At 37.9% G+C, this 12,279-nt stretch overlaps 1 protein-coding gene across 1 annotated transcript in view; it reads left to right on the plus strand.

Annotated features, from left to right (window-relative positions):
* ADGRV1 (adhesion G protein-coupled receptor V1) overlaps positions 1–12,279 on the plus strand; it is a 525,892-nt gene that overhangs the window by 189,674 nt on the left and 323,939 nt on the right. Inside the window, exons 73-76 of the mRNA XM_060091810.1 lie at positions 242–1,302; positions 5,322–5,439; positions 6,295–6,466; positions 11,781–12,023. Coding sequence (XP_059947793.1) covers positions 242–1,302; positions 5,322–5,439; positions 6,295–6,466; positions 11,781–12,023 — 1,594 coding nt within the window. The remainder of the gene's footprint in view (positions 1–241; positions 1,303–5,321; positions 5,440–6,294; positions 6,467–11,780; positions 12,024–12,279) is intronic.

Raw genomic sequence — 12,279 nt, forward strand, 5'->3', positions numbered from 1 at the left:
TATATGTATATATATATGGACCTTGTTAGGTCCTATCACCTGTGACTGCAGCTCCTGTTCCTACCTTTCTTGTGCTCTGGTATATTCAACAATAAGTAAATAGGGTTTTATGGAATTTGAAAGGGCATGTCATTTTTAAGATGTCCTCATGAGCAGTATCTTAAGTGTGTGAAAGATGAATCTCTACAGTGGTATTCCTATTTTTCATCAGTTCTCTCATGGTTTAATTTTTTTTTTCCAGATCAGGTTTCACCGTTGCTGAAATTGAACCAATGGGAGTCTTTCAATTTTCCCCTAGTTCAAGAAATATCATAGTGTCAGAGGATACACAGGTGGTCAGATTACATGTACAAAGACTGTTTGGGTTCCACGGGGATCTTATTGAAGTTTCCTATCAGACAACTGCAGGAAGGGCAAAGCCCCTGGAAGACTTTGAGCCTGTTCAGAGTGGGGGGCTGCTTTTCCAAAAATTCCATGCTGAGGTTGATTTTGAAATAACTATTATTGATGATGAGCTTCCTGAGATAGAAGAAATTTTTTACATTAATCTAACTTCAGTAGAAATCAAAGGATTACAAAAATTTGATGCTAATCGGAGACCTCGCCTGAATCTAGATTTCAGTGTGGCAGTGATCACAATATTGGATAATGATGACCTGGCAGGAATGGATGTTTCTTTCCCCAAGACAACTGTGGCTATAGCAACGGACACAGCTCTTCCTCTAAAAACTGACTCCTCTACCACACACCCTGACCCAACCAAGATAACTGCCATTCCACAGCCAACCGGAGTGGTGTCTCCCATCCCTGAGTACCTTGTCACCCTTCCTGGTACGTCTGCTGGGCCCGCTGTAACTGCAGATGTTTCCATTCATGGAACATTTAGTCTTGGGCCATCTGTTGTTTATGTCGAAGAAGAAATGAAGAATGGCACGTTTAACGCTGCAGAAGTTCTTGTCCGAAGAACTGGTGGGTCTACTGGTGATGTCAGTGTAACAGTTAAGACTTTTGGTGAAAGATCTGCTCAGAAGGAACCAAATGCATTGCCCTTTCCTGACATCCATGGGACTTCCAGCCTAACATGGGCAACCGAAGAAGAAGATTTTGAAGAGCAAACTCTTATCCTTACATTTGTAGATGGAGAAAGAGAACGTAAAGTATTCTTTCAAATTTTGGATGATGATGAGCCTGAGGGACAAGAATTCTTCTACGTGTTTCTCACAGACCCACAAGGTGGAGCACAGATTGTGAAGGGAAAGGATGACAGTGGGTTTGCAGCTTTTGCCATGATCATTATTACAGGTATATATTTGGAGTGATGGAGTTAAAAATGTACTTTTGTGATACAGAATTTGTAATAAGATCATTCTGTCTTTAAGGAGGTGAATTACTTGACTCACCCATAGTGAATCATTAAAATTTTGTTTTCTTATGGCATGAACCCATAACATAAACTCATGATGTTGTTCTGAGGTGCCAGGCTAGAGTTTAATGGACTATAAATGTCACTTAGCTCAGAGCCAGCTAAACAATTAAACAATTTATAAATCTGTACTTTCACAATAAAGGGAAAACCTTAAAAATACTTAAGTTCATGTACTTCTTCTGAAATATACTTAATCACCCAAACATGATTGCCTGTCCTGTTTTGAAACCTCGTTCTGAATTTCCCAACCACTTTCATTAATCTATCCCAGAGTCTAAGATTTCATTGTCAGAAAATTCTTTATATCTTGTTGGGAAATATATTAAAACTATTTCCTTTTGTTCTGCTTTTGAACCAGTGCAGTTTATATAAGTTTTGTACTATTGGGAAGGTGTGTGCATATATAGAGTTCCTCATGCATGTTATAAAATTTTTTGGTGATAATTTGCAGTTTTCCTCTGAAATCATACTATATTTCTTTAAGTGGCTTAGCTCAGCTTGTCAGTACCTTACTGTAATTAGAGTATTGACAAGGCTGTCTCATGATTCTTACCTACTCCACTCTTTCATACAAACAATTATGAGTTTTACACAGTGTTTTAGAGTTTCAGATAACACTATGGTAAAACATAGTAAAAAGAAAATTAAAAGTTATGAAGCCTATATTTTGACCCAGCTCAACCATTAATTGAGGACTTAATAAATCATTTAGTATTTATGCTTTGTTTTTTATAAAAGGAAATATTTAGAATAAACATGTTTATGATCCCCTTTTAGGATTTGGTGCTTCCTAGAATTTTATTTATTTTAGCCATTCAGTTATAATTCAGTCATAATTTTATAATCATGTAACTTTTATACCCAGCATCATCTCATTTATGCTACCCTGCAAATTTACACCAATTAGAACTGTCATTTTTTCTTATTCCTTCAGTTTATTGAATATTGTAAAGTCAAATTCTATTCTCCAAGTTACTTACTGATTTTGATTCACATTAGCTTAATGCCATCTATATATCTCTGTTAAAATTAGTTTGGCACTCAACAACCTCCTCCCCCATTCCATGAAATAGATATTTTATTACATTTATTTGAATAAGACCAGAGCTGACAATCAAGTATTTAGCAATTAGTTTGACAGAGGCACAGACCAATCACAATGGTTACTGGAGGCTTTTTGCTGTCCCAAACATTACCCCATTAGTTACTGGATCACAGGGAGATCTCATACTGGTTAGGGTGGTGACAGAGGGTTCTCTGGGAGCTCAAGACAGCAGCTGTATTCCAACTGGAATGGAAGTGCTCCTCAGTCAGTTTGGCATACCAACGCATACCAATATGGCGTGCTGATACTATATCAATATGGCGTACCAGTGCCTACCCATGCATCAGCTCTGAGCCTAACTCACCAGGCAACTTCCCATTTATCAGCTCTGAGCCTAACTTACTCAGTTGAGCCTCAATGAAGTTCTCTAATGAGAACTTCCCTACCTAACATATGGCATCGTACATACTTGGCAAATGATTGGCTTCTCTTAGTGTCACATTATGTAATTCACCAGCACTTTTGCATGTCATGTACCCTAAGTTCCCTTACTCTGTCTATGAATGTTCCTATCATTTTCTCCTCACCTGGTTTTTAAAAAAAATTATTTTATTTTTTTGGCTGCGTTGGGTCTTCGTTGCTGTGGGTTTTCTCTAGTTGTGGTGAGCAGGGGCTCCTTTCATTGTGGTGCATCGGCTTCTCATTGAGGTGACTTCTCTTGTTGCAGAGCATGGGCTCTAGGCGTGTGGGCTTCAGTAGTTGCGGTGTGTGGGCTCAGTAGTTGTGGCACACTGGCTTAGTTGCTCCACGGCATGTGGGATCTTCTCAGGCCAGGGATCGAGCCTGTGTCCCTTGCATAGGCAGGCGGACTCTCAACCACTGTGCCACCAGGGAAGTCCCTCCTCACCTGGCTTTTTTTTTTTTTTTTGCGGTACGTGGGCCTCTCACTGCTGTGGCCTCTCCCGTTGTGGAGCACAGGCTCTGGACGCGCAGGCCCAGCGGCCATGGCTCACGGGCCCAGCCGCTCCGCAGCATGTGGGATCCTTCCGGACCAGGGCATGAACCCATTGCATCGGCAGGCGGACTCTCAACCACTGCGCTACCAGGGAAGCCCTGGCTTTTTATTTTAACATAGTATTTCTGTTTTAACTACATCATTAATTTTCCTGATTCCTCTTATTTTTATTCCTCTTATCTTTAATCTTCATAATCTTCTCACATTTAGATTTTAGAAACTTTCAAGATAAATCGGGAAAATAGTTTATTTTGTTTTATTTTTGATCATTGATACATTAGAAGTTTTGATTCATCTTACTAGAAATTTGACATCGACTTTATTATTGTAGATGTGGCAAGGGAAGTATTATACTCATTAGAACCATGCTAGTTGCTATTGCATTGAAAAAGAAAATGAAGGTTCTGCTTGTGGGAAGCTTATAATCTATTATTAACTGAGAGGCCAAATTCCCATTAAAAGTGACAAGAAAACAGTTGCTGCTGAAGAAAAAATAGTTGATGTCTGGTTCTGATTCAGGGCTAAGAAGCGATTGTAGTGATTAATTGGTGAGGATGAGGATGGGCATCTGGCTGAGACAAAACACACATGAGGCACCAGGACAAAAGTGGTCCATCACCTCCATGTCCCTAAGCCATGGGCTCCACATTTGCTCACACTTCAGACCTGCAAAATATGGGCTGGTAACCACCAACTTTCCCCTTTCGGGACAGTTCAGTGGTTTTCTGTTTCCTTACAGAAGTTCTGTCTGCTTGGAATCAGGAGTCAGGTTTCAGGGTGAGGGGTACAAATGGTTTTTGAAGCTGATTGCTTTGGATCATTGCTTTTAGGATCACTTTGCAAAACTGAGTCATTGAGAAATAGAAAGCAGCAGGAACTGTTTATTGGTATTTCTCTCGTCTGAGAAGCTAGTTTACATTTTGGCAAGGATTTGGAGTGACTATTTCAGTGTAGTGTGGGCCCTAGGTTTGTTCCAGTTTAAACACAATTTTGTAGAATGATGGTGCCTGTAACCTCAAGAGTTGCTCAGAGGAGTTTCTTTTACTCAGAGGTTCTCAAGAGTTCCTTAATAGTTCTGTTTTTCTCTGGGGAAAATAACCAAATGTGAAACATAAATGGTCTTTCAGGTCAACTCTCTTATAGAGAAGTAAACAGTCAGATGGAGTTCATGTATTCACTAAATATTTATTAAACACTCTTCTTGGTACCAGGGATACAGCAGTAAATAAAACAGTTGCTTCTCAGAAGAACTTATATTCTGTCAGGATGCACTGATTTTAAACAGTAGTATCAAGGACTATGAAATCAAAAGTAGAGCCTCATCAGAGAGAGATGAGCATGTTGTCAGTATGGGGAGCAGGATCTGATGTTTTCTTCCTTTTCATCTTCTGTTCTCAAAGTGTCAGCTACCTTGAAGTGATCATTTTGATTCTAGTCTGTTTTTAGTAAAGATCGTTAAATGTTGTAGCTCCCGCCCACCCCGTTCACTTTTTTTTTTTTTTTTTTTTTTTTCTTCGGTATGCGGGCCTCTCACTGCTGTGGCCTCTCCCGCTGCGGAGCACAGGCTCCGGACGCGCAGGCTCCGGACGCGCAGGCTCAGCGGCCATGGCCCACAGGCCCAGCCGCCCCGCGGCATATGGGATCCTCCCAGACCGGGGCACGAACCCGCATCCCCTGCATCGGCAGGCGGACTCTCAACCACTGCGCCACCAGGGAGGCCCCCGTTCACTTTTGAATGTCTCAGTTTTATACCATCTGAGCTGGAAAGATTAGTGAAGCATTGGAGACCTTTTTAAAGTCTTAAGTATATTATAATCTTCTATTTTTCTTTTCAGGGAGTGATCTTCACAATGGCATCATAGGATTCAGTCAGGAGTCCCAGAGTGTACTGGAGTTGAGTGAAGGAGCTGAGATGAGCAGACTGCATCTTGTTGTCACAAGGCAGCCAAACAGGTATGTTTCTATATATGTTGAAGATGTAACATCCTGTGTATCTAATTTGAATTCACAAAATGGTAGAGGCAGGATGAAATGTTGGTAGAAGAAGGTAGGGTGGAATTTGGCATGTCAGTGTACAGATGCTCTAGTTCCTAATCTGTGATTTAACACACTTGGTTTATGAACATAACTTGGGGCTGCCTTAACATTTTGTACTTTATAAAGTACCATACAGATGTTAGATTATGTAAGTCATCACTTCATAGTATTTACTATTCTCTGATCCCCCCGAATACACAACCATTTACTGTTAGGGAGACTTGGATTACCAACGTTTTGCTTGCAACTTAGTACAGTATAGTATACATGAGTGTTCATCATGTACATGCACTTGGTATGCACACATGTACATGTATTTGCATTACCTTTTCCATTTTGGGTCTACATATTCTCTGAAAATGTAAGTCATCTCTTGCCCTTTATTTTTATGGTAACAACCATTTTGGCAGTAGTGTTTTTCCTTTAGAAGGATTCTTGTTAAAAGACAAATGAGGAACACTTACTTGAAGGCAAAGTTTCCCTATAATTTTTACTTTCATATTTCTGGTACATAGCATCAGGAATCATAGTTCAATAAATACTTAATTAGTACTGAATAAAGTGTGGTTAAAGAAATGCCATGTAAACTCTGGCCTTAATTTCTTAACTGTAGTGGGGAGAATTGGTTACTTTTGACATTATCATTGAGAGAGTAAGTGCTCTGCTTTGGATGGAGAGGTACACTCAGGCACAGTGATAACACATTCTGCATTAGCTACAGGAATAATGTACTCTGTGACTGCATTTGCATAGGTTTTGCTTTGTTCCTAGAGCCTTTGAAGATGTCAAGGTCTTTTGGCGAGTCACGTTTAACAAAACAGCTGCTGTGCTCCAGAAAGATGGTGTGAACCTGATAGATGAATTTCTGTCTGTGTCAGGGACCACAGTCTGTACAGCGGGTCAAACAAAGTGCTTTATCACCATTGAGCCCAAACCAGGGAAGGTAAGACACTATGAGACACAGTATTGGCAAATTCTGATTATATTTCTTTACAATTAATCATTCTAAAGTCACTTTGTTGAAACTTACACATTGCTTATGTGGAGATTCTTTGTGTCTTGCCTAACCAAATCTCTTAGATGAGCAATAGATGTCACACTTAGAATTTATTACATTATGAATTTTTGTAAATAATCTCATCACTTGCGCACTTAAGACTTACACAATGTTGTAAGTCAGTAATAAAAAAAAAAGCTTGTATCTCAGTGCTAAAAAAAAAAGCTCATCAGTTTTCTCTGTTCTGTTTCTTGTCATTTCCACATTCTTCCTGGCCCACCCGCTCACTGTGTGAATGATCCCTTGAGTCATTTTCAGCCAGATTAATATCTCTGATTACTCTGAGTGTTTAGTTTTTTGCTTTTATCGTATTGATAGATTTGGTCACATCATGTTATATCCATAGATTTCATCCAGAATGAAAGTTCTCTCATTCTTTAGAGAGTTCATTTCTGACCCACTGAAGAAGCACCGAGGCCATGCTTGATGAGCCTTTGGATAAATTTCTATTGGGTCATGTTGCACATGGCACCCAGGAGCCAGATGTTCCCCCCCTCTTTCTAAAGGAACCTCCGTTATTCAAACGGTATCGGTCACTGATGACCTAACAGAGCTTTAGTCATTTAGTAATCATGTGTGGCTTTTTTAAATGACTATTTCATGATACTTTAATGCCTAAGGAGCACTCAGTAGTATTTGTTCTTTGTCTACTACTTAATTTATTGAACTCAAGTATTTATACAAAAACTAGCCATAATATTATGAATGTTCAAAAGTATCATGATTTCTTTGTATATGCCAAACACTTTAAACAGCAGAAAAAGCATTGCACAAATAAAATTATTTCCAAATGTATAGCTATATTAAACTCATTCTAAATAACAACCCTGTAGATTTAACTCTTTATTCATTTTCTCTCTACCTGTTTTTTCACTTTCTGAGAATTACTGAAACAGTTATATTGATCTTCTCTAAGATTACAGTGATACATATTTTCATACCTTCCCAGAACTGTAGTAATTTTATTGGTTCCAGAAGAGAAAGAATAATTGCCTCAGATCACTTAAGGTTACATGCTCTTGGTTATCAAGAGCTCTTTGTTCTTTGTTAGGATCACAGGTCCTGGTGCTTGTCTGAAGCTGTTTCAAGTGAGAATTGCTGGTCATCTGATTGGGGTCCATTTTATGACTTGACTTGTGAGATCAACATGTTTTTTTTAAGTTCATGCTTTACAAGTTAATTTTTTCAACACCATGTGTTTTCCTCAGAATGATTTGTTCTTTAAATTTTGCAGTGCCAGCTTTAACTTAACCATTGCCCTGTCACTGCTGAACATGGAGCTGGTCTATTAGTGGTATTGGAAAGATAGACCTGCCTTGTTAATATCTTGTTAATATTTAAAAAGGCAACCTAGAGGCTTTACCTCATAAGAAATGAGATAACAAATCTGTGATCTTAGTGCATCTCTGCAGTTCATCTGTTCTGTCGTATTCAAACAAGCATACATTTGCATCATCTTTCAACTTCTGTGTGACCAATGGTACTCTTTAACTTCTTACTTGTTTTCATCTTCATTTGTATGTGTTTCACAGGTCCTAATAATTTATTCCTATTTTTGGTGCAATTCTTACTTTTTCTAGGAATAATTGTTTTATTAACATTTTTTATTAACTCTACTAACATACAAAGAGAAGAATGTTTATCATTCCTTAATAAATGAATATATACTTAATAAAAGATATAACTGTCTTGATATGTTAACATTCCCCTACACACTAAACTTAATAAAATATTAGGTATACACTATTATACTCACATTTTTCATTTTAACCATTTTTTAATACATTACAATAACTTTTCTCCTTTAAGTACCATTATAGATTCAAATTCAACGAATTTTAATTGGTTACTAAATGCTTTTCTTTTTGCTACTCAAATAGTCATGTCATGGACACTGAAAGATCTATTAAGCTAGTCTTTTGTCTTTTCATATTGCTTTAAAAATCTCTGGATGCTTATTTGCTTTATAGCAATAACCTGTGTTCTAGAGCCATCTTGATTTTTCCTGCTCTAAGACGTCCAATCGACTGTTGTCTAAGAACTTGATTTCTTTCATCAAAAAGAGTTTCAGAGATCTGAATGTATGTTCTGGAGATAGGCATGAGAGGTCATGGTTGACCGAGATGCTGCTGTGAGCCATCTTGGTAGTGACGGAGCTAGAAAATATGTTTATTAAAATATTGAGTTCCCACTGAGTTTTTTTTTTTGTTTGTTTTTTTTTTCTTTTTGCGGTATGCGGGCCTCTCACTGTTGTGGCCTCTCCCGTTGCGGAGCACAGGCTCCGGATGCGCAGGCCCAGCGGCCATGGCTCACGGGCCCAGCCGCTCCGCGGCATATGGGATCCTCCCAGACCGGGGCACGAACCCGTATCCCCTGCATCGGCAGGCGGACTCTCAACCACTGCGCCACCAGGGAGGCCCGCACTGAGTTTTTTTAAACTTGGGAAATTCCAAGAATTTTCTTTTTAAAAGTTTTAAAGGGGCTTCCCTGGTGGCGCAGTGGTTGAGAATCCGCCTGCCAGTGCAGGGGATACGGGTTCAAGCCCTGGTCTGGGAAGATCCCACATGCTGCGGAGCAACTAAGCCCGTGTGCCACAACTACTGAGCCTGAGCTCTAGAGCCCGTGCACCACAACTACTGAGCCCATGAGCCACAACTACTGAAGCCAGTGTGCCTAGAGCCCATGCTCCGCAACAAGAGAAGCCACCGCAATGAGAAGCCCACGCGCCGCAGTGAATGGGTAACATTAGACAAATTGCTTAGACTTCCTGAGCTTCCCAGACTTGGTTGAGTCAATAATAGGGCTGTTAGATTAAATGAGATAATGACTAAGAGGTTTTTTCACACAGTTCTTGGCAAGGAGTTGGCCCTTCACAAGGGAGGGTTACTATTATTCAGAATGGATGGGAACAGAGCCCAAGGTGATTCAGTGACTTGAGTAGTAGCCGCATCAATCCTGGTGGCAGGAGAGTGACAACAAAACAACACAGCAAACACAATGCACGCTTTCATCTGTAGAGTTACACCACTGATTGATGGTGGTTTCTCCTAAAGACGCTCAGCTGAAAGTTTTTCTACTCTACCATATCCCTAATTATGTCCCTATAGTTATTCAAAATTTTCATTTTCAAGTTATAAAGAATTTAAGTAACTTTCCCCAGGTCAATTACTTGGCAAAGATTAGAACTCATCTTTTGAACTCCAGTCCATTTACCCTTTCTCTGCTGGGTATCTTACTGTTCTGTGGTTCTGTCTTATGGTTCTGTATTAGCAAAATGTATAAAGATCATAGTTAATTAACTTAGGATGCATTTCTTAGCCCACAAAATCGGTTTAAACCAAACAGATTGTCTAAACATTTGTTGCAAATATTTTTAAAAAGTATTTAAGTAAGACATTATTTCATTATTACTTCATTTGCTTCTGAGCAGGTCTGGGCCCAAGGAGAATTATTTTATACTAGTCGGGCAAAAGATCATCCTGGAATGCTGCTGCCCTAACTAGGAAAGGAACTTGAGTTCTTGTGAGGTCTCCAGTCATACTTAGGTCCAGAGAGGTTCAGATAACGATCTGTGAGTTTTGCTTTCCCAATATACTTCAGGCATATCGTTTGAGTAGAGTATTTTGTTGTAAGACTGGAAGATTCCTTTTGTCTCTTCTAATTATGTGTTGGCACCCATCTGCACACTGTTCAATTTGCATGGTTCCTTACTTAGATTATAACATATTCTTTTGACTCAAAGTAGTTATAAGTAATGTTTTAATCATCATCACAATGAGAAGAAATATTATGCTGAAAAACAAAGACAGGAGTATGTTGGAATGTAATATTGAAATCCTTAGTTAAATGAAACTATTGTGAATTCAAGCTCATTGGCCATTAGGGAATAATAGTTATTGAATATAGTTACCCATACTTTTCTAGTGCTTCAGTTTATTGTATTTGCCAAGTTTAGTTTCTCAAAAGCGGGAAGAGTGCATTTACCTTCATTTCAATATTTACTGAGAGTTGATCTGCAAAAGTAAAGCATAATATATTACCACAGGAAAACTAAATATGTTTCTTCAGACAATAAAAAGAGATTAAGTTCACTTATTGTGCTACTAAGAAGCAACTCCTTTTGAATAATACTAAAGAATTTGTTGTATTGCTTCATGACATAATGATTCTCATTAAAATGATCACAAAACAAATGAATAAGGTCCTTGCTGATAAATAAAAATGATGCATTATAACAAATTAGACAATGATACACGCAGTTGAAAGTGCTTCAGCTTAGCTCTTGGAGTTATGCTAGGAAGCTAAAAATGCTGCTAAGATTTTTAGATTATTGTGTAAGAGCAAGCAAGTAAAAACAGGTGATTGACAGTATGTTATAGAATTGAATTCAGGCTTTGAAAAATTATTTGAGATTGTTGAGGGAGAACCAAGGTAAAACATGAGCAAACTGTAACCAACAGACTAAATTTAGATTTCTTGATACAGAATTTAGGGAAATTTTGAAAAATACATAAAATCACTAAATTAACTCATCAATATTTGGTCATATTTATGTAAAACCCTTTAAAAATAAAACCTTACAAAGTTGAGGCTCCCTTTCACTCCTATCCCATGTTTTTTCAATTCCACACCCTGCCTACCCCCATTGCCACCCCTTCACCTGAGATAACTACCATCATGGTGTCTTATTTTCCTTTTTACTCTTTAAATAAATATGTATCCATTAACAAAATGTAGTAAGCTTTATGTAATTGAAAGTTTTACATTTATTGTAGCATGCCATACATATCATTATGCAACTTGATTTGTTACTCATTATCATGTTTTTGGACCCACCCATGTTGAAAAATATTGAAACAGTTCATTTTTTTTAACTACTAGATAACATTTCATTGTACGAATATATCTTATGTATCCTTTTGTTTATTGAAGTATGCATAGATTGCTTCCTGACATTGATTTTCTAGTAAGAAGGTCACCCAGAGAGAGTAAAGGTATTAAAGAAAGACCAAAAATAATAAATCTCATGGTAATCTAACATAAGAATTTAATTCTGTAATTATACAGAATGTATCTCTAGATGTATACTTATTTCTGTAATAATGTATATGAATAATACTATTTCTTAATATCAGAATTATCTTAAAATAGAAATCTATTAGTAATCATCCTTTTTTTTTTCCTTTTATCTCATTGTCAGATACCTCAAGTTGGAATACATTTTTTTGTGGAACTGTATGAAGTAACTGCTGGAGCAGCTATAAACAATAGTGCCAGATTTGCACAGATTAAATTATTACAGAGTGATAAACCTCCAAGTCTTGTGTATTTCTCTGTGGGTTCTCGGCTCCCGGTGGCTCATAAGAAGGCCACTCTAATCAGTCTGCAGGTGGCCAGAGACTCTGGGACAGGATTAATGATGTCTGTTAACTTCAGCACCCAGGTAAGCATGCAGTATGTATTATCACACAGTAAGGTTTTCTTCTTTAACTGTAGCATGTATAATGAAAGAGAGAATTGATATATTATTTTCTGAATTACCATCATAATTCACATTATGTTTATTACATTAAGCTTTATCCTTGAAACAGTTCAATTTTTTTCACTTAGATCATGTTTTAAGGTGTGATGGTCTTTTGTCTTTTTTTATCTTTTGGAAAAGATTATATAGTGCAAAGTGTCTTACATAAATCTGTTCT

This window comes from Mesoplodon densirostris, chromosome 3 (assembly GCF_025265405.1).
Source record: "Mesoplodon densirostris isolate mMesDen1 chromosome 3, mMesDen1 primary haplotype, whole genome shotgun sequence".
NCBI lineage: Eukaryota > Metazoa > Chordata > Mammalia > Artiodactyla > Ziphiidae > Mesoplodon > Mesoplodon densirostris.